General features: G+C 51.2%; 3 protein-coding genes across 9 annotated transcripts in view; 2 read left to right on the plus strand and 1 right to left on the minus strand.

Annotated features, from left to right (window-relative positions):
• The window catches only part of FANCM (FA complementation group M), a 59,899-nt gene extending 42,833 nt beyond the window's left edge, over positions 1-17,066 (minus strand). For 6 of the 7 annotated variants that reach the window (XR_007777753.1, XM_050975513.1, XM_050975512.1 and 3 more), the window contains exons 1-4: positions 16,576-17,066; positions 15,381-15,553; positions 14,441-14,518; positions 13,811-13,969 (exon numbers count right to left, since the gene is read on the minus strand). Coding sequence is in view for 6 of the 7 variants with exons in the window: in XM_050975513.1 (XP_050831470.1) it covers positions 13,811-13,969; positions 14,441-14,518; positions 15,381-15,553; positions 16,576-17,005 (840 nt within the window). In the remaining variant the exon portion in view is untranslated. The remainder of the gene's footprint in view (positions 1-13,810; positions 13,970-14,440; positions 14,519-15,380; positions 15,554-16,575) is intronic. The other variant, XM_050975514.1, reaches the window with a different exon arrangement.
• Positions 1,611-12,384, plus strand: LOC103826320 (heme-binding protein 2-like). The gene is made up of 5 exons (XM_009101616.4): positions 1,611-1,842; positions 5,550-5,641; positions 6,666-6,807; positions 8,228-8,411; positions 9,333-12,384. Exons 1-5 carry the CDS (start codon positions 1,614-1,616, stop codon positions 9,502-9,504), a joined length of 819 nt encoding a protein of 272 aa, XP_009099864.2. The 5' UTR covers positions 1,611-1,613; the 3' UTR covers positions 9,505-12,384.
• Positions 17,067-17,236: 170 nt separating the features above from the next.
• FKBP3 (FKBP prolyl isomerase 3) lies at positions 17,237-21,388 on the plus strand. The gene is made up of 7 exons (XM_030239904.2): positions 17,237-17,507; positions 17,597-17,698; positions 17,775-17,882; positions 18,362-18,497; positions 19,404-19,471; positions 20,309-20,406; positions 21,161-21,388. The coding sequence occupies exons 1-7, from the start codon at positions 17,397-17,399 to the stop codon at positions 21,213-21,215; spliced, it is 678 nt and encodes a 225-aa protein (XP_030095764.2). The 5' UTR covers positions 17,237-17,396; the 3' UTR covers positions 21,216-21,388.
• The last annotated feature ends 331 nt before the right edge of the window (positions 21,389-21,719 follow it).

The raw sequence follows: 21,719 nt of genomic DNA on the forward strand, positions 1-21,719 counted from the left end.
AATGCCAGTTCCTGGAAGAAATCCAGGATGCCCCCCCTTGGTACTGATGAGCCAACAGCCAAAACTCAGTGGAAAATTCCTCCCCCTAGGACTGGAGTGAGAGCTGTGGGATTTACCTGGGGCAGGGATGGGCTCCCACTGTGCCTCCCCTTGGCACTGAGGTTCAGCCAGGTCTCTGGCACTGCCAGAGGACTCCCTGCAGAGAGGGAGCCCGCGGTGCTGCTCTGGGCAGCTGCCTGTGAAATCAGAACAGCACCCACCCAGACACTTAAACAAGCACCAGTCCCAGTCCTGCTCTAGGATTTGCCTTCCCAGTGAATTCCAGAGCCTCTGGTGCTGATTCACTGCCTGCAGCCAGAGCCCAAACCCCCTCAGTGACCTGTGCTTCACCCCTGCAGCCACTGTGCCCCAAAATCCCTCTCAGGACACTCCCAGCTGTGCCTCTGGTTCTGAATTCCCCCAGGAGCACCTCCAAGGCACAGCAGGATTTGGGGAGCACATCAGGACTGGCACATCTCAGCTCCTGGGGCAAGTCAGGGTTCATTTTCACAGCCAGCTCAGCCCCTGGGGCTGGGGAGCCAAAGCTGAGCCTGCAGAAAGGGACTGCCCAGGAAAAGGGAGGGGGCAGATCAAGCATCCCAACAGTCACACCCCCAAGCTCCAGCTTTCCCTGGAAGCATCAACAGTGCACAGGAAAGGACTATTTTCCTATTATTCTAAACCCCTAAATGCCCCAGGATTCCCTTTCCTGCCTGCACAAAAAGGGCCACAATACAAATTTAACGTTCCATGTTAAATTTGGAATAAAAGACAACAGAGTCCACACAGACTCCTGATTCAAATCCAGATCCTGCTTTAATTGCCATATCCCATAACAGGGTTGCTCACCTCCCTCATTCAAAGGCTTGTCTCAGCAACTGCAAAATTACACAGCTGAAAACCTCCAAAGCTGGACTTCAGTAACAAAATACCCCAGAGTTTTTGCACTCCTAATAGTTTAGCAAGACCTCAGAGATCTCCTAAACAAAATGAAAGATCTGTCTTTAAAGTGTGGTTAGAAAGCAGTAAAATAAAATCCTGATAAAGAATGACTAACGGGACATGGAGAGCAGTGGGGAAAACACCACAAGGAGAACAGCTGGGAGAGAGGGAATGAGTGGGAAAACAGAACACAAATTTGTCTAAGTTCTGCTCTGCTCAGACCCTGCAGCAGGGGGTGAAGGTACCAGGAGTGGGCATCCAATCTTGATCCATTCAGCCCCGGCTGTACCCATTCCTGCCTGGCGCTGGGCAGGCAAAGGCAGTCCCCCATCCATCCATCCATCCATCCATCCATCCATCCATCCATCCATCCATCCATCCATCCATCCATCCATCCATCCATCCATCCATCCATCCATCCATCCATCCATCCATCCATCCATCCATCCATCCATCCATCCATCCATCCATCCATCCATCCATCCACCCATCCACCCATCCCCAGGTGCCCCATCCCTCCATGGCCAGGTGCCCTCCCGGCGCTGGGCGGGCAGAGGCGGTGCCCGCGGTGCCCCCGCCCCGGTGCCGGTCCCTAGATAAGGCCGGCGGCGGCGGCGCGGCGCGGAGCGGCGATGGAGACGGGCGGGTGCCGCATGGGCGGCGCGGGGCCCGGCGGCCCCGCCGCGATCACGCTGGAGGAGCTGGACGGGCTGGCCGAGGAGAGCCCCGACTCGGCGTACCACAGCCACGGCAGCAGCCTGGAGGAGGAGGCGGCCGAGCGCATGGACGACGAGGAGCAGGAGCGGCTGCTGAGCTACTGGCAGAGCGTGGGCCGGGGGCACCAGGTGGACGTGCCCCGAGGTAAGGCCGGGATGCGGGGCTAGGGCCGGGCTGGGGCTGCGGGATACGGCAATGAATACCCAGCAAAGTCCTGCGCGAGTCTGAGCCACCGGAGTCCGGCTCTGGAGCGGCTAAAGCTGCACCCGGGGCGATGCAAAGCTTTCCGTAACTCAGGGAAGCGGCTGCAGCAGCGCCAGGGAGATCTATTCGCACTGAAAACAACCAGTGCCGGTTTTCAGAGCTCATTAAGTGATCTATTCGCACTGAAAACAACCAGTGCCGGTTTTCAGAGCTCATTCAGTGATCTATTCGCACTGAAAACAACCAGTGCCAGTTTTCAGAGCTCATTAAGTGATCTATTCGCACTGAAAACAACCAGTGCCAGTTTTCAGAGCTAATTCAGTGATCTATTCACACTCAAAACAACCAGTGTGAGTTTTCAGAGCTAATTAAATGTTAAACTGACTACCTGTTAAAGCGCTCTTCCTAAAAGTATCGCCCATACCCCTGTAGAGTTCTTTAAGGAAGGAGGGCTGTGTTTAAAAACGGCCCCGAGTAAACAAGTAAAGGATTGAGTTGCTTTCGACAGCCAGGCTCCCAGGCTCATCTTAGTCCAGAATCGGTTGTTTTCAATTTGAAGAAAGACTGGAGAATCTGAAAGACTGATGAGTCAGAGAACTCCTAACAAGCAGCAGGGAGTCACCGCAGGCTCAGCTCGGTCAGATTTAACTCTGCCCTGTCCTGGCCAGAGGAGCAGAGATCTGCAGCACCTCTGCCGGGCAGGTAACTCACTTTGCCGAGGTGGGGAGAGCCAAACCTTGCCCAGGCTGCTCTGGACACTACCAGGATTAAATTACAACTCTTTAAAAACTCTTTCTATATTCCAATACAGCAAATTGAGTCCATCCTCCTTTTCCAGCCACACCTTGAAGTCTCATCCTAACTCTGTAAAGCTTTGATGACAATTAAGGTGCTAAAAGAAGGGTAAGAGTGCTCTGAGCAGAGCTCCCTGCCTTGCCTTGTTCTCCCTGCCCCTGGAGGGGTCTCTGCATGCCCAGGGCCATCCCAGAGTGTCAGCACTCACTCCAGCAGCCACGGGTTTGTGTCTGGCATGCTGGAATCTGACAGCTCCAGGATGCCCAGGGCACAGAGGGTCTCTAACACTCCTGAGGGCAGCAGAAAACCAGAGCCTTTCCCACAGAATTACCTGCTGTCCTGGTGCCTGGCACTGGAATTCCTAAATTCCATCAGGAGGGATACAAAGCCCATGGAATATGTCAAAAGCAGGGTGGGAGCATGTTTTAGTTACACAGTTATACACATCATTTAGTTAGACACTATTACAGGTTTGCACTCAGCACATGTCACTAAAATCAAGATAGAATAATACAAGATTTTCAGAGTAATACAAGGTCCTGTCCAGGGCTGAAAGAGGAGGGGATTTTCCAGAAGGGAGAATTCCCCTGTGACAGGGAGCAGCCTCTGCCTCTCTGGGACAGGGACAGGACCCAGGGAATGGCCAGGGAACGTTTAGGGTGGATTTTAGGAAAGGTTCTTCCCCACAGGGGTGGAATCAGCACTGGAAAAGCTCCCCAGGGAACGGGCACAGCCCGAGGCTGCCAGAGCTCCAGGAGGGAGCACAAACCCCCAGGGATGGCCAGGGTGGGATTGTTGGAGGTCTGGGCAGGGCCAGGGTGCCCTGGCTGATCCCTGTGCATCACTGAAACCATCCCTGCAGAAAACACAACTGTCCTTGTCCCCCTGCTGCCTGCCTGGCCCTGCACAGGTGGAGCTCTCCAGACTGGGACAACACAAAGCACAGATTCATAAACTGAAGGATAAAACTCCCCAAAGGACTTTAATCAGTTGTAATCCCTATCCTCTGCATTAATATGGAATGCAAGAAACATAACCCATCCCCACTAATTGATGAAGTAGTCTAAAAATAGAGTTAATTCTAGAGTCCTGAAAGCTTTCCTAATTCTTGGAAAATTCAGTGGAGAAATCTACTTTTATTTTTCCCCTCAGCCTTTAAAGAGATCTATTTACAGATCAGTTATTAGTTACATTTTAAATGTTTCCCATACTGCAAAGAAAAAATGTTTGCCCTTAACTACAATGTAGCTTTTTCCCTTTATTTTTTTTCCCTCCCCTTTGTTTAAGGATCTTTACTATTCCAAACAGTCTTAAGGCTAAACCCCTGGACTGGATGCCAGGAGATGGAGGTTTGATTCCCAGCTCAGCTACAGATTTACTGAGTGACCTCGGCCAAGTTAATGCTCCTGCATCTTAATTCTCCTCTCCTCTCAAACACGGATAATAAATACTCTCTTCCCCCATTATCCTGCCTCTTCCACCGAGACCCTGAGGCACCTCCAGCTCCCCAAAAAGGGCTCTGGGAGCTGAAACTCCTCCTTTTCCTGCACATCCAGCACACACCGTGGGGCAGCAGGGCAGGGATTCACACCCAGACTGTCAAACACTGCATATAAAATCCAGTTTCTAATCCTCCAAGTACACAAATGCCTTCATCCCTCAGCTCTGGAAGGCAAGGGACCAACTCTTGTGGAAGAGAAGTGTTCATTCCTCAGAGTGACCTTGTACCCACAGTTTCCAAGCCTGTCTGCCAGGGATCACCTCCTCACCAGAATTTATTCATGACCCTCAGCTAGAACTGATGTCAGGGTAACCAGAGTTAAAACTGCACCTTTAGGCATTAAACATCCTTTGGAAATTCATTCCCACAGCAGGATTTCCTTGAGCCTTCCAACAAGAGCAGCCACCCTAAGTTCCTTTGCGTGGATACACCTGAATCCAACAGCACAAGAGGTGCTGAACTGGGAGTGTCCCCTGCCCAGGGCCAGGAAATGGGGACAAAAGCTTTCCATGGACACTTGGGTAGGAAACGGGAATGGGAGAGGGAAACCCATTCCTACCAACACAGGGGCAGAACCCAGGTAACCTCTGCTGAATTTGCAGGCAACCCTGACAAGGGAAGAGATGAGAATCTTGATTCCATGTTTCAGAGGGCTGATTTATTATTTTATGACATATATTATATTAAAAGAAAATTATATACTAAAACTATACTAAAGAATAGAAGAGAGGATTTCATCAGAAGGAGAAAGGAAAGGGAAGGGAAGAGGGAAGAGGGAAAAGGGAAAAGGAAAGGGAAAAGGAAAGGGAAAAGGAAAGGGAAAAGGAAAGGGAAAAGGAAGGGAAAAGGAAAGGGAAAGGAAAGGGAAAAGGAAAGGGAAAAGGAAAGGGAAAAGGAAAGGGAAAAGGAAAGGGAAAAGGAAAGGGAAAAGGAAAGGGAAAAGGAAAGGGAAAAGGAAAGGGAAAAGGAAAGGGAAAAGGAAAGGGAAAAGGAAAGGGAAGAGGAAAGGGAAAAGAAACATAATAAAATCTTGTGACTGACCAGAGAGTCTGAGCCAGCTGGACTGGGATTGGCCATTAATTAAAAACAACCACATCAGCCCAATCCCAGACCCACCTGTTGCATTCCACAGCAGCAGAGAATCCTTGTTTACATTTCATTCCTGAGGCCTCTCAGCTTCAGGAGAAAAGGTCCCAATGAAAGGATTTTTAACAGAACATGTCCATGCCAAACCTCTCCTAGGAGGAGCTTTCTCCTTGCCTCCAGAAGGGCAAACAGAAGCAGCCCAAGGGATGAAGCACATTTCAGTGTTGTTTCTGCAGCCTGATGTGGAGCTGTGGTTCTGTTGCAGACATGGCAGAGCCCATCCAGCAGCTGACCAGGAATAACAACCCCCAGGAGAGACAGAGCATCCCCTTCACGCTGATCCAGCGCAAGGAGAAGGTACTGCTGCCCCTCCCCTGCACAGCCCTGGCTCCCAGAAAGGGAAATGGGGCTCCTCACAAAGGGCTTTTAACTCTGTGGGATTCTGAACACGAGTGCAAAGCACTGGAACTGTGCCACTGCCTCTCATCTGGAACATCTCATCCCCTGTACACCTGTAATTTTCTTTTCTGCAAGGTAGAAACGATCAGGCAAGCCAGAGGATGGCCAGGAATTACAGCCCTTGAGACTAAATTAATTTAACAAAACCCCTCTTTCTTTGCCATTTGAAATAAAATGCCCATTTTCTTCACTTAAATTGGTGCATTTGCTCCTTTACAGTCGTGTTGATAAAACCTTAGCAAAGAGTACTTGAAATAGATGAATTACTGAATTTAAAACAAAAAATATACTTCTGTATCATGGATCACTATGAAACAAGGCAGCAATTTATAAACCCCTCTAATAAAAAACTGAAATTAATGTACAGCAAATTGCTTCCAGCTCAGAAAATGTGCAAACAAATGTTTAACCTCAAATCAAAAACCACAAAAACCTTTACTGCCCATCTATGAGGACTTTTTGGCCACATTTCTTTTAAATAGATTTAAATAATTCACGCTTATAAATACCATAACTTGAGTGTGTTTCATTTAAACACACTCAAATGTATATAAATGAAGTTTGGGACTCCTGACTGTTTATGTTGAAAGCATTTTTTAATGTTACAGTATTACTGTAACAACTGCAGCTAAAAAATAAGGTTATTCAGTGTTAATTGCAACTAAATGTTTAATTGTGCCAGCCCAAAAGCCCTTATTTTAAAGGAGAACTACCTAAAAATCTGCTGAAGATATTTTTGATCCAAAATCTGCAGTGTTTTCCTTGTTTTCTAGGAGGAAGGATTAAAATTTGTATTTCTTTCAAGGTCATGGCACTGAGAGCTGAAAAGATGCAGTTCTTGAGCTCAACTTGTATTTATTTGTTTGGCTGATGTTTTTAGCTGACTAAAGGACAATCCCAAATTCTCCCCTGTGTGTTCCAGCTGGGAGATCTGCTCTATGAGAAAAGGCACTATGGGAAGGCCAAGTGGGCCTGTATCAAAATGAAAGAGAAGCAATACGAGCAGAGCATCTGCCTCGGGTTCATGAAGCTCATGAGGTACATCTGTGAGCAGAACTCCTCAGGTAAGGGACACCTCAACCCCACAGCAGATAGAAAATTCTATTTCTGCCCTCTCTCCTAATTAGGGAGATGCTTTGAACAGCTTTTTCCAAAGGCACACCCTATAGGGATGTTTATCCATGATACAGCCTTTCCAGAAAAACCATAGAAATCCTGGAATGGTTTGGGTTGGAAGGAGCTCAAATCCCACCCAGTGCCAGCCCTGCCATGGCAGGGACACCTCCCACTGTCCCAGGCTGCTCCAAGCTCTCTGCTGTATACCTGGCATTTGCTACAGGATTTGCAGAGCTTCATTTTCACAGCAGCACTGGAATCACCTGGCAGAGTGTGATACCAAAAGGGAGCAGAATTTTCTGCCTCCTTTCCTTTAGTTCAAGATATTAAATTGTCCCTGTCCCAATGGACACGGCAAATTTGTGGTTGAAGCATGTTTTCCAGCAAGATAATCCAGTTTTAGCTCAAAATAATGGCAAATCCACCATGTCCTTGAGAGCTTGTGCCTGCCTGTAAAATGTGCACCTGGTGTGCAATCCAATTTAATCTGGTTTCCACTTCCAGACATCAGTTCTCATATTTTTCATCCTCCAGTTACTATCAGGTTTTGCCATGCTCAGTGCTCTGTGCTGTAATTGACTCAGCCCTTAAGTATCTTTCCAAGAAAATACAAACATTGATCACAAAAGCTTTTCCTTCCCTGGGTACCTTCCCCATTCTTTTAACACTTTAATGTGGTTTAAAAGTAATTTTAGCTCCAGAACTGCAGGGTTGTTATCAAACTGTACAGAAAGGAAGTTCCTTCTGCCTCCTGCAGTCCAAACACACAACAGTGCAAAAAAATACTGCAACATTTTTAACAGCAGCAAACCCTCAGTGAGTTCACAGAGCAGCCCCTTCTCTTGCCTGCAGTTTTGTTCCCAAATATTTAAACCACGACACAAGGTCAGTTTGAAGATAAACACAACCCTTTAAGGAGGGGGAAGAGACCTCAGGCAAACTCCCTGCCCTCCATGAAGAGGGAAGAGCTCACCAAATGTTGTGTTTTGGACACAAACACACAAACTACAAAGCACAGGGAAATCACGGAGTCACAGATGGTTTGGGTGGGAAGGGACCTCAAAGATCTTCCTGTTCCACCCCTGCCATGGCAGGGACACCTCCCACTGTCCCAGGCTGCTCCAAGCCCCAGTGTCCAACTGGTCTGGGACCCTTCCAGGGATCCAGGGGCAGGCACAGCTGCTCTGGGCACTCACTGCTCCTCCCAGCTTGGAGCACACCCTCAGTGCCTAAACCATACCACTGAAACCCCTTCATTCACCCCCTGGTGCTCATTTAAACCCTTCAGCCCAAACTCAGCAGGCAGGCACAGGGTGCAAAGCTGCTCCTGAGTCTCCTGAACGCTCTCACCCTCCTGTGTGTGGGCAGGGCTGTACCTGGGCATCACGGTGCCCATCGTGACCATCGTGCACACCAACGAGGCGCAGTCGGCCATGAGCCAGGCGGTGACAGTGGCCTATTACCTGCCCGAGGTGCTGCAGGACCAGCCCCCACACCCCTTCGACTCTGACATCATCATTGAGGAGTGGCCTGCCACCATTGTCTACAGCAGGTGAGAAATGCTTTAACTCTGCTCAACACAGGAAAAACACCCAGCTCTCACTCTGGGAACCTTAGGATTATTAGACCTTGTAAAAGGCAGCAATTGGTAAAAATTTTCAAGAGTTGTAAAAGCTGCCTGTTTTATGAATGGCATGGTTAGGAAATAAAGGTTACAAATTTATAACAGGAAAGGTTTTGGGCACTGCCCAGGCTCCCCAGGGAATGGGCACAGCCACGAGGCTGCCAGAGCTCCAGGAGGGTTTGGGCAGCACTGCCAGGGATGTCCAGGGTGGGACTGTTGGGAGGTCTGGGCAGGGCCAGGATTGGAGTCCACAATCCCTGTGAGTCCCTTCCAGCTCAGGCTACTCTATATTTATATCAATTACTTGGTAAAATGATGCATCTGTAAATGTGTGCTAAAACACCCTCAGACTATACTGTGTAGCTGGGAACAAAGTGTCTGACGTGGCACAGAAAACTTAAAGAAAAAAATGGTTTGGGATTAACCACAGTCAGTACCATTGGTGAAACACAACCAAGTCATTCAGAAGGCATTTCTGGGTTTAAAATGAACACAGTGGCTCTGGAAGAACAGTGGGTGTAAAATGAATCACAGAATGAACTAGATTGGAAAAGACCCTTGAGATCATTGAGTCCAACCTATGCCCTAACACTACCTTGTCACCCAGACTATGGCACGGACTGCCACATCCAGGCTTTAATTAAACACCCCCAGGGATGGTGACTCCACCACCTCCCTGGGCAGCCCTTTGCAATGCCCAATCACTCCTTCTGTGAGGAGCTTTTTCCTCAAGTCCAGCCTGAACCTCCCCAGGTGCAACTTAGGGCTGTCCCCGGGGTGCAGAGCCACCCCCACCAGTGTCAGGGAGCTGTGGAAGCAGCTGTAGCTGATCTGAGCTGACCCCTGCAGGAGCTTCCGAGGGATCACCAACGAGGACTCCATCATGAGAGAGATCAACCTGCTGGCAGCCATCCTGGAGAGCCCCGAGCTGTGCCTGCGGGACACGTTCATCATCGCCGGCTACACCAACCCCGCCGCCGCCAACCGCCACAACGAGATCTGGTTCCTGCAGCGGCCCTGAGCTCCTGCTGCTGCTGCTGCTGCTGCCCACAGAGCCTCCTGCTGCTGCTGCTGCTGCCCACGGAGCCTCCTCCCTCTCCCAGGTGACCCGGGGCAGCCCAGGTGTCCCCCCTGACAGGTCAACACTGGGGCTCTCAGCTGGGTTATGAGCAGCCAGCCCAGCTCAGATCCCTTCAGCTACTCTGAAGCTTTCACACACATTGAATGGAGGGGTTTAGCACTTTAAAGTTAGTTCACCTTCTCTATCTTATTGACCAGATAAAGGAGGCAGAGACCTCTTCCCTCATGCACTTATTGGCATCCCTAGCCTGTCTGTGGCTCGGGATGGTCCCTGGGGACATCCTGGAGCCCTGGCCTGCCCCGGTGCTGCACAAAGCCCTGCTGGGCTTTCAGTGTGACACAGCAAACCCACCTCACACAGGCAGAGAAAGAATGTCCAGGTCTCAGTTCCTGAGGAGAACTACCAGATTGAGCCCACTGGCATTAGAGCATGGAGCAAGAACAGGTCAATGCTGACAGCTGTGGCACAGAGATGCCCAAAGCTTACCTCAGGAAGCTCCCAACCAAAGCACCCCGAGTCTGGAGAGAAACCAAAAAGTCCTACTGCTCACTCAAGTGTTGACAGCAAAAGTACAGGTCATCCTCATCACAGCCCCCAGGAATCCCATGACTGGCTCTGGCATTCCTAAGGAGACACTGGGTATTTTGAACTGCAGCTTTCTGAGCAGTTGATGCTCACAGCTTTGCTGGGGGTTGAAGCACTGCAGCTGGAGTAAGCTGCTCTGTACTGCTGGCTGTTAATGGCAGAAATGACAGAAATATCCACAGAGAACATCTCAGCTGGGAGTGACCTGGGGCAGACACCTCTGCTGAGAGCAGGGCTGCAGCTCCAGGCAGCACAGCTGGGGTTGAGCATCCCCAGGGACAGGGAGCCCACAGCCCCTCTGGGCCCCGTCCCAGCATCTGACCACCCTCACTGTGAGAGTTTTTTCTCCCTAATATTAATTTGCTGTTTGTTTTGCTCTTCTCCCTTGTGATAAGCCCTCAGCTGCCAGCCTGGCTCACTGCAGAGGCTGAGCTCCCACATTCCAGAGCCCCCAGGAGGGCTGGGAGCAGCATTCCCCCTGTTCCACACAGCCCAAGAGCACCTACTGCACTTTAGAGTCAGGGTAGCAAACAATTTTGCTCTCCAAAATCCCTCCCTCATGTCTCCCCGTACTGATGTGATGGTAGAGTTTATTCTTTATAGAAGTAAATATTTTTTATATAAAATTCACTGAGTACATCACCAGCATTATTTACTGGGTACAGGATTTAGGGTTCCAACAGAGCTTCTGTGCTCTTTAATTCCAACACACAGACCAAAACCAGAGCCAGGGGCTGCTAACTCACAGCAGGGTGAAAAAACAACTCCAAAAATGGATTTGTGGAGGATTTCTGAAAGAACCCGAAGCCTCCTGGTCCCACAGGGAGGGATGGCTCTGTGCTCAACCCAGAGCCTCTCCCTGAGCAGCAGGATCAGAGTGGCCCTGGCTTAAGCAGGACCAAGGTGCCCTCTGGTGCCTGCTGGGCACAGATATTCCTTGGGAAGCAGCAAGGAGAGGGGAGAAAGGAAACAGAAATAAAAAAGAGACACAAAAGCCTTAGTTTTAACACAAAAGCCCCAAACAAACTAAAATGCAATACAGTGTCCCAGCCTGGGAGAAGGAAAATTAAAAATGCCAGCCAGTATTAAACTAAAAGCTCTTAATTAAAAAAAAACAGTGAAAATATTTTTAAAACTAAGCTGACTAGAGGGCCCAGGGAGGCATTAAATAAAAGGTTTTGTTCTCATACCCTCCCCCAGATTTTTATAAGAGCACATAAAAGTAATTTTCACCTCTGACAAGATTTTATGGCAAATTAAAGAAATTTCTGCCACCCGATTGCTTTTGCCAGTGAGGGAAATTCTCATTATGCTTTGGCACAACAGATGTTGGATAGCTCCTGGAAGCAGTGAAATCCTCTCCCCACAGAGCACCAGTTTGTACATAATTCACATTTTAAGCCTCTCCTGCAAAAGCATCTGCTGTGTCTGATGTCCCTGCCAACCCCTCCTGTGGCTCAGCTCCCCGCGGGTGACGTTCTAGAAACATCCCTGAAGCACAAGCAGATCTGAGTGTGCTGACATCCCACCTGCAGCCCAGCACTCCCTGCTCTTTATGGCAAACTGTGAATCCCAAGATAGTATTTATTTATTTTGACTTCTGTTAGATGGCTTCTGCTGCTGAGAAAAAACAAAAAAACAAACAAAAAACCAACTTCAGCTCCAGTTTGGAGATACACTTTATGGCTTGGTACCAGCAGCTGTCACTGGCCCTCAGGAGCACAGGGACCAGCAGCTCCAGTGTTCAGCTGACACAAAATACAGTTTGTTCAGTTGTTGCACCACTGAATGCCAAGCAAACATCACTGTCACTCAGACCTGACAACACCATGCCAGGCATGACTGCCCAAACAGGTACTTTGTTATCCATCCCTGGCTCTGCTTTGGGAGCCACTCCTGGATTTTCAGTTTTAATGTGAAGTTCTTAGTTTTCCACTCATGAAAGGAGATGATAAATCAGCATTCACCCCTACTTTTGGAAGATTAAATGATGTAGCCTTAACAGATAAGTGTTGTCCTGCATACTGTGTATTTTCCAAACCAGAGTTAGTGCCTAAAAAGTTGATTCCAGCTATTGTGATACTCAGGGCCTTGCTTATTGTATGTAAAGACACCTCCACAGAGTTCCTCTGGCATTGTTGTGCTGTGCTGTCTGACACTGTCCTTTGCTCACTCTGAAATGTTGTCTTGTTTACTGTTTGGCACAATTAAAGAATGATTTTACTGTGCACAGGACACCTGGCTCTCGTTCTTGCAGCACACACAGGTGCTTTTGCTTTCCTGCCTTGGGATGCTGCTCTGATTTTACAAAAGCCATTCAGCCCCAAATGTGAAATGGTCACCTCAAGGCCCAGGAGCTGAGGGCCAGGAGCCACTCCCCAAGTGCTGAGGCCTCCAGAAGTGAGGCTTGGCCTTGGCACACACTGCCAACCTTCCCTGCAGCCCTGGCTGTCACTAGAAGTTGTGTTCTCCAGGAAAGCAGCAGCACTTGAAATGCAAATCCAGAGTAGAGGAAGGAAACAAAGCACTGCAGCCCCAGGGCAGCTCAGGCAAGGCTGGTGGAGCCAAACCAAGGTGCTCACCACAGCCTAAACCCCAAAACAAAGCCCTGCACTCAGAGCTCTCAGAGGGACCTGCAGTGATGCAGAACTACTTTAGAGTTTCTCTTTACCAGTGGAAGTTCCTCATTTAAACACTCTCAGGTCCCTGGGTTGCACACAGCTGATGCACTCACAAGTTTGCTTTCCAGTGCTCTTCACACAGCTACACCAAAATCAGTCAATTTTAACCAAATTCCCAAAATTCCCAGAATGACCAGGTTGGGAGAGACCTTCAGGATCACTGAGCCCAGCCCAGCCCCAGCAGCTGAACTGAACCCTGGCACCCAGTGCCACATCCAGGCTTTGTTAAACACAAATGCTCTGAGGCCAGCAGTCTGACACATAACTCAATCCCAGCTTTGTATGCCTCTGAGCAAAAAAAGAGCAGATAATTGACACTTTGCAGAGTGGTGTTTCATGTAACATCATTTGCCAACAAGTATCTTACTGGGAAGGCACAGATCACTAAGTTACAACTGACTGACAAACAGCTCTGGCCCCCAAAAATCTCTTCTATTTGGGCATTAAGGATTGGTGAGAAAGAAAAAGATGTCATCATCATAGTAATAGAAACAGGCCAATAAATAAATTATTAGGCCAATAAAGTAATACAAAAAAAAAAAAACCCTCCAGGAGAACTAATTACAGTCACAGATGACTTAAAGCTTATTCTAAAGAATATTACTCTTAGTCAGAGAAAATGTTCCAGTCCACACACAGATTCCTCAAGGCATTCCCAACATCTCAATACTGAGTTCAGCCACATGCAGAACCTCAGTTTGGGTCTGCTGTCAATTTTGCAGACTGCTGAAAGAGGGTGAGGAAAATTCAATTCCAAGTTTTCCACCTGAGCTTTTCAAGTTACTGCAAGGTAAAAAGTGTCACTGGTGCAAAATGAAACTGCAGCTGCTGGAGTTGAACCCATGGTGCTTAATTTACCCTGTAATCAAAGTTAATTACATAAGAAAGTGTTGCCTTTCTAAACACTGCAAGTCTAGACAGAGATGATAAAACATTTCCTGTCACTGAGCAATGACCAAAAAGGAAATGCAGTCACTCACCTTGATGTAAGTGTTCTGAATTTCCATCAGTTCTTCCCCAAGTGGAACTACAATTTTTTCCACTTGTCTCTCATGAGAGTAAGGCTGAATTTCTGGAGAATCTTCAGCACACACCTCTATCTGAGCAATCAGCAAGTTGGAGATAACTTGTTGCACTGCCTGGAAAAGCCACAAAATAAAGTAACCATTTCCAGACTTTAGCAGGGGTTACATAAAATAGCAAGGAAAAGGCACCTACTACCTACAGTGAAAAATGAAAGGTCAGGAAATAGAATTCCAGACTTGGGGATTGGAAAGGAATCTTAAATCCCACCCAGTGCCATCCCTGCCATGGTAGGGACACCTCCCACTGTCCCAGGGTGTCCCAATGCCCAACCTGGCCTTGGGCACTGCCAGGGATCCAGGGGCAGCCCCAGCTGCTCTGGGAATTCTGTGCCAGGGCCTGCCCACCCCCCCAAATCAATAAAATGTGGTTTGTAGCATGAGAGACACCAAACCTCCTCAAGGAATGGATTGTAAATTGATTCAGTCTTGGTGTGGAACTCCTCAGGACCCTGCAGAGGCTCCAGCAGAAGAGCAGAGCTCCCACTCCCCCTGGTTGTTTAAACCTTGCCAGGAGCTGTGGCTCACCTTGGTGTCACTGCCTGGGGTGGCACTCAGGGCCAGGACCCGGAACTGATTTGTGTATTTGCTCAGCTCCCTCACAACCTGAGGGCAGGAAAGCTGCATTAATGCCCTGAAAGGAGATTATTTCCTTGCACAAACTGCATCACTGAAAATGCCACTAAGTAGGAAAGGCTTAACAAAACACTCCAACAATACTGAATCCCGGAATGGTTTGGGCTGGAAGGGACCTTGAATCCCTCCCAGTGCCACCCCTGCCAAGGCAGGGACACCTCCCACTGTCCCAGGGTGTCCCAGTGTCCAGCCTGGCCTTGGGCACTGCCAGGGATCCAGGGGCATCCTGGAAATGTACCAAGAACAACCTGGAAAAATTATGAAATGATTTCTCACTTGATTTGACAGAAGTATTGACAGCCCACTAATTTGGGTGAGCTGCCAAAAAGTGAGTCTGAAGAAAAACTCTAAAAAATGTAATTCACAGATGATTAATGCTCTGCCATCTGAACTGCACAAATATCCAGTAAATTTCTGCAGTGTATCAAAGTAACTTTTAGGTCACCTTTTGCTCTCAGGAGATTAACCCATGACAATGCAACAAACCCTTGGCTAATCAACACAAACCCCAAATTTAAATAGAAATCTTGAACTGACTTATCTCTGCTAAAGAGCCTTATAAAAACACTGGGTTTTTAACATTGCCCAGCCAAAACAATCTTTAAACTAAAATTACAATTTAATGGAGGCACTGTAAAAATACCTGACAGACATTACTAACAAACAAGGCCATAACAACTCACAGGAATGTTGGATGCCTTTCAAGCAAAGTTAAGGACCACAAGGACAATCTCCCCACAGCAATGACAGTGATGCTTTATGGAGATGCTGGAAGCAATTTTGGGGAAGGTTTTTTGACTAGGAGAGAAGAGTGGGGTGGCTCCAGCCCTACCTGGCAGTAGGCATGATTGCCAAGGGCTTTGTGGGCTTCATCAATAACCAGACATTTGATCTCCACAGCAGGACAGGTCCCACGAGAGAGGTCATTGACCATTATCTGAGGAGTGAGGAAAAAGACTCTCTTGGTGCTCCACAGCTCCCTCCGGCCCAGAGCCTGGGTTCCTCCTGGAAGTCAAAGAAACAACTCAGGGAGCTCAGAACAAGGTATGGCCCAAGATCTGACAGTGACAGGGCTGGCAGACACATAAAATCATGGAATGGTTTGGGTTGGAAAGGGACCTCAAATCCCACCCAGTGCCACCCCTGCCATGGCAGGGACACCTCCCACTGTCCCAGGCTGCTCCAGCCCCACTGTCCAGCCTGGCCTTGGGCACTGCCAGGGATCCAGGGGCAGCCACAGCTGCTCTGGGCACCTGTGCCAGGGCCTGCCCACCCTCACTGAATACAAAATATTCACAGAATATTCACAGAATGTTCAAAATAACTGGGTTGGAAGAGACGTTCAAGATCATCAAGTCCAGCCCAGCCCCAACACCTCAACTCAACCCTGGCACCCAGTGCCACATCCAGGCTTTGTTAAACACACCCAGGGATGGGGACTGCACCACCTCCTGTCAGTAAAAACATTTCCTGATATCTAATATTCCCCCTGACACAATACAATGACCAGGAAGAGTTTTTTGCATTAAAAAGTTAAATCCAGAACCATGGCAATCAAGGCTGGGAAGCTCAAGATGCCCATTGCCCTCAACATCACTTAGAACACTTCTGGGAAAGGTCTGGGCCCCAAACCAGGTTATGGGTTCAGTCACCAAGGCTGCAACCTCAGTGAGGAATGACCTGCAGCTCAGGGGGCTGCAAAAACTTCACAGAGAGGTGAATGGAAAGTGACGAGGAAAGTGACACGGAAAGTGACGAGGGGATGAGAAGGAGGGGCAGAAACAGCTTTAATGTGGGTTTAAAGAGCCATTATTTTTTGGCTTAAGCACCCCACAGAGCGCTGTGTGTGTACAGAGACCTGCACGCTGTGACCCACAGGGCTGCACCGCAGCGCTTCACCCTTTATACAGGCGACCTGTGCTCTTAACTCCGGCCAAACCAGCAGGCAGCCCTTCAAACACCTCTCATGTTTTATTTTTCCCCACACCGTGGCTCTTCACGCCCGGCAGCCCGGGCAGCAGCCGTACCTGTCATCTCCGCCATGTCCCGGCACGGGATGCCCATGACGCGGCCGCACGCCTCCATCTGCTGAGCCACCAGCGGCTTGGTGGGGGCCAGGAACAGCACCTTGCCCGAGGGGAACCAGCGGTAGAAGTTGTACATGACCACGGCGGCCACGAAGGTCTTGCCCAGCCCGGTGGGCAGGCACACCAAGGTGTTGGCCAGCAGCGCGGCGCCGGCCATGCGCTCCTGGTAGGGGCGCACGGGCAGGTTGGTGGGGTAGATCCAGATGGAGCCCGCCGCCTCGCTGAAGCCCTGCGGCGGGCCGGGGTCGGCCGCGGCCGCGGCTGCCAGCAACAGCTCGTCATCGCTGTCCCCGGCCGCGTCCCTCCGCTCCGCTCTGCCCTCGGGCGCCCGCCACACCTGCGGCAAAGTGCGCTGCCGGCCGCCGCTCATCCTGCCGCCATCTTAGCCCTGCCTCGCCGCCACCGCCGCCGTTTGAAACCGCCGCCGAGAGGGACGGGAGCCGCCCCCCGGCCCTCCTCCCTTCTCCCCCGGCCGTGCCCCGGCCCTCCTCTCGCCCTGAGGCGCCCGCCAAGCCCGGGGCTGGTCCCGCTCCCCTCGCTCAGGGCGTGCCCCGCCAGCCCCGAGGCGGCGCCATTTTGTCCCTCCCTCGGCGGCCCTCCCCGAATTCCCGCTGGGAGCTCGGCCGGGGCCGAAGGGGACGGTCGCGAAGCCGCCTTCGGAGCCTCCCCTTCTCCGCCGTCCTTCTCCCGGCCCGCCCCTCTCCCTGCCGGGCGGCTCCCAGCCCTCCTCTCCGGAGGAGGAGCGGGAGGTGGGTGGGAAGATGGCGGCGGCCGCGGGCCCGGCGCAGCCCTGGAGCGCTGAGGAGCTGCGGAGCGAGGCGCTGGCCAAGAAGGAGATCATCAAATTCCTGCAGGAGCACGCGGCGCAGGCGGTAATGGCGGGGGACAATCGATCCTTTGGAGCCGTGCGGGGGAGGTTTGGGTGGGTTTTATTCCCCTCACCGCCTGGCGTGTCCCGCAGTTCCTGGCGGAGCACAAGCTGCTGGGGCAGGTGAAGAACGTGGCGAAGACGGCGAACAAGGAGCAGCTGATCGCGGCTTACACGCAGCTCTTCCACACGCAGGTGAGGGCGTGGGGCTGGAGCTGGGCTCGGGCAGGGCCGGGGCCGGGCAGGCGGCTCCTCATCCTTCCCCTCGCAGCGCTTCAAGGGCACGGACGGCGCCGAGAAGGCGGCGGAGAAGGCGAAGCCGGCCAAGGCGGAGGAGGCCAAGGGGAAGGCGGTGAAGGCTGAGGAGGCTGTGGAGGAGGTTGGTGTGATGCCCTCGACTCGCGTTTTTCGCCTGGAAAATCAGATTATGTGGTTTGTCTCGGGGTGAGGGTTAGGGGGATTTCAGGGAAAGGTTCTTCCCCCAGAGGGTGCTGGCACTGCCCAGGCTCCCCAGGGAATGGGCACGGCCCCGAGGCTGCCAGAGCTCCAGGAGGGTTTGGCCAGCACTGCCAGGGATGCCCAGGGTGGGATTGTTTGGGCTCTGGGCTGGGACAGGATGGTCCTTGTGGATCCCTTCCAGCTCAGGAGATTGCGTGATCCTAAGTCTTCACAAACCTTGTTACAATAAGAAATCTGGTGTTTCTACCCCACCTTAACCTTAAGCTGCATTTTCCCCAAATGTAGCCTTGCCACTCACTAACAGTATCGTCTTTTATGCCTTAAATTCAGTGGTTGTTCAGTCTTGGATATCTGGGACTCTTTAACCCACCAGTCATAACTCTGTTTTTATAACCTTAGGGGCCACCAAAGTACACAAAATCCATTTTAAAGAAGGGCGATAAAACCAACTTCCCGAAGAAGGGAGACACTGTCCACTGCTGGTACACAGGAAAGCTGCAGGATGGGACAGTCTTCGATACCAATATTCAGTCAAGTAAGGTTATGGATATATAGATGTGCAGATGAACTCCTGGGGCTGGTTGCTAATGCTCCTGGAGGGAATTACCTGGGCTCCTCCAGCAGATGTGGGCAGGGGTTTGTCCCTGGAAGGTGTGTCTGGGAGTATTCCTGACAAACAGCTTTATCATGGTGCTGCTGAGCTGCCCTGCAGCTCCCGGATCCTGATTTTCCATGAGCTTGCAAGGGCAGTATTTTAGGACTGGCTGGTGTCAAGTGACAGGGCTGCAGGCTGCATCCTGCCAGCCCTGGCTTCTGGCATTCCAGGCCTGGGAATGTGGAATGCAGGGAGTCAATCCCCAGGGGAGATGGTGCCCAGGGAACTCCTGCACCAGTGTCCTGAATTTCTCTAAATAAACACATCTTGGGGCCATTCTGTGGTAAATCTTTACATATGGAGGCACTGGAGTGAGAGGGATTTGAATACTCTGGTGTGCAGTATTCCCTGCTGGAGTTTTGTGACAGATCAGAGGGTTTAGGGGTATGAAATGGTGAAATACTAGAAAGGCTTTCCCAGCAGTGATGTCCCACACTCAGGAACAGTATTCCAGAGTCATTGGAGTACTGTCTGTAATTCCTCATACTTGTATGTCCCCTGTTGACTTTTCTTGGTTCCTGAATATTTCCATAACTTGTACAGTCAACTTGAGTAATTCAGGAGTGAGCTTTTGGGGTTTGAAGGATGCTTTGGTGCACCTTGAGCATTTAATGATGTTTTAGTGCACACCTTTAATATTTCCCCCTGAAAATCTGATATTTGGCTAAAAGTAATATCAGAAGAACAGCTATTTATGTAAAGCATGATTGTAATGGCAGTTTTCTACAGAGGTGTGCCGTGTGCTGGTGTGATGTTGAGGCAAATGAACATAAAACTCTTTTCCAGGTTCAAAGAAGAAAAAAGCAGCCAAGCCCTTGAGTTTCAAAGTTGGTGTAGGAAAAGTGATCCGAGGTGTAAGTAAAGCATTCAGGGCTCCCTCCCAGTCCCTGAGCAGTTCCATGCTGGGGTTTGTGACTGGGGTGCAGGTTTTGGGTTCTGTTTCTCATGGGGGCAGATTGCAAGGGATTGCCCTGGGAGGATGGAACATTCTTCCTCAGTCATTCCCTCGTCAGGCAGAGCTTGGAACGCAGGCTCTGTTCCCTGGGGTCAGCCCTGTCAGTGTCTCACAGCAGCTGAGACCAATGGCATCCCAGGGCTCCATCCATCCCTGCTTGCATTCCCTGGGCTTTACTCTGTGCCAGGCCTGAGCACCCTTTCCATGGGGAAATTCCTGTTGGTGTCCAGTGTGGGGCCGTTCCCTCTCCTCCTGTCCCTGTTCCCTGGGAGCCCCCCGGCTGTCCCGTCCTGGCAGGAGCTGTGCAGAGCCACAAGGGCCCCCTGAGCCTCCTTTGCTCCAGGTGTCCTGATGTGGGATGGGGCTGGAGCTGGGAATGTGTCCATGGGCAGCGCTGCAGGAGCAGCAGTGGCCCAGGTTTATCCCTGTGTTTATCCCAGGTTTGTGGGTGCCAGAGCCTTCCCTCAGTGGGCACAGCACCAATCCCTGGCACTCCCTTGGAAGGGAATCCTGAAGCTGGGAATGCTGATGGGATGTGTTCCCATTGCTCCCGGGGGTCATCCCAGCACAGGAGCACAGATTGCTGGGTGTGGGGGCAGGGAACACCCTCCTGGAGTGCTCCACAGCGCTGGGGAGGGGCCCTGGGGCTGTGTGGGCATTCCTGGAGGCCCAGGAAAAGCTGGGAGGGGCAGTGGCTGCTGTCCCATCCCTGGCTGGAGCTGCTCTGTCGTTGCAGTGGGATGAGGCCCTGCTGACCATGAGCAAAGGAGAGAAGGCCCAGCTGGAGATCGAGCCCGAGTGGGCCTATGGCAAGAAGGGGCAGCCCGATGCCAAGTATCCTTCCATGACCTCTGACTCCTCAGGGAGCCTGGGAATGCTGGGGGCAAGGAGGTGCTTTATGGACAGGGATACAGGAGAGGGGTTCCCGTGTTACTCACAGCAGGCTCAGGACATTCCCACTCTGGGAGTTCAGGGCACTTCCTGGGGGTGGAATTGCCCTTTTCTTTTGGAGAAAAACTCATGCAGGGGGAGCCTGCTGCTGTTTTCCACCTGCATTTTTGTTCCAGCTGCTTGCAAATGCTTCTGCCTGATGGGGATCCTAACCAATGTAGGGAAGCAGGAGCAGGGACAGAGTTACACTTGGTTCTGGGATACAGCTGAAGTAGGGGGTACAGGATCCCACAGTGTTTCCTGCAGCCCTGTTTCTTTTTCCCATCCCTCCTGGAGCAGGAGAAGGGAATGTTCTCCTGTGCTGGAATCCTGTGATTGAAGAGCTGCCCGGACACTTCTCCCCTGTGACAGTGGGACAGGGTAACCGCCCCAGGCACTGCCCCAGAGCTGCAGACAAGGCTGGGGCAGCTCAGGGCACTGAGGAGAAGGGTGTGCTGATGAAGCTGTGTCCATGGGGCTGTCCCTGTCTCCTGACAGCTCCTGCTGGGCAGCAGCTGTGGCTGGATCCGGGGTGTCCAACCAGGTCAGGGCCATCCCAGGGACCTGGGAGAGGCTGGGGAGCAGCTGGGCACTCCCTGCCCAGGGAGGGGTCACTGCCAGGGCTGTTTCCTTTTGTTTCCTTAACGTTTGCCTGCAGGATCCCACCAAATGCAAAACTCTTCTTTGAAGTGGAGCTGGTGGATATAGAATGAAGAATTCCCTGTGCTGCTGGGAATCCATTTCTGCCAGAGAGAGCTTCCTGCCGGCGTAGCTGTAACTCCAGGCTCCGGTTACAGCGGTGCCTTTGTGGAGATGAGTGCTGAGTGTTGTTCCTGCCCCGCTGCTGTAGTGACAGTCCCACCACTAAAGCAGAGTTTGTACCTGCCAGTGCCTCCCTTCTTTGTGTCTGTGCTCCCCCCGCTCCTCTGCCGGGCACTGCAGAGCCCCCGGAGCAGCCGGGCCCACACCCAGCCAGGGCTCCTTCCCTCCTCTGGAGCCCAGTCCCACAGCATTCCTGTCCCACAGCATTGCCACTCCATGATCCCACAGCATTCCTGCCCCACATTCCAACAACATTCCAGCTCCACGACCCACAGCATTCCTGCTCCACAATCCTATGGCCCCACACTCGAGCCAGGGCTCCTTCCCTCCTCTGGAGCCCAGTCCCACAGCATTCCTGTCCCACAGTGCTCCCACTCCACAGACCCACAGCATTC

The sequence above is a fragment of the Serinus canaria genome, chromosome 5 (genome assembly GCF_022539315.1).
Source record: "Serinus canaria isolate serCan28SL12 chromosome 5, serCan2020, whole genome shotgun sequence".
NCBI classification, from domain to species: Eukaryota; Metazoa; Chordata; class Aves; order Passeriformes; family Fringillidae; genus Serinus; species Serinus canaria.

Bases quoted from the DNA above. Each gene is read 5' to 3' on its own strand.
- FKBP3 (XM_030239904.2), top strand. From the start codon at position 17,397: ATGGCGGCGGCCGCGGGCCCGGCGCAGCCCTGGAGCGCTGAGGAGCTG. The intron at 17,883-18,361 runs GTTGGTGTGATG...TTATAACCTTAG, and splicing joins CTGAGGAGGCTGTGGAGGAG to GGGCCACCAAAGTACACAAA. The intron at 18,498-19,403 runs GTAAGGTTATGG...ACTCTTTTCCAG, and splicing joins CGATACCAATATTCAGTCAA to GTTCAAAGAAGAAAAAAGCA.
- LOC103826320 (XM_009101616.4), top strand. From the start codon at position 1,614: ATGGAGACGGGCGGGTGCCGCATGGGCGGCGCGGGGCCCGGCGGCCCC. The intron at 5,642-6,665 runs GTACTGCTGCCC...TGTGTGTTCCAG, and splicing joins TGATCCAGCGCAAGGAGAAG to CTGGGAGATCTGCTCTATGA. The intron at 6,808-8,227 runs GTAAGGGACACC...GTGTGTGGGCAG, and splicing joins CTGTGAGCAGAACTCCTCAG to GGCTGTACCTGGGCATCACG.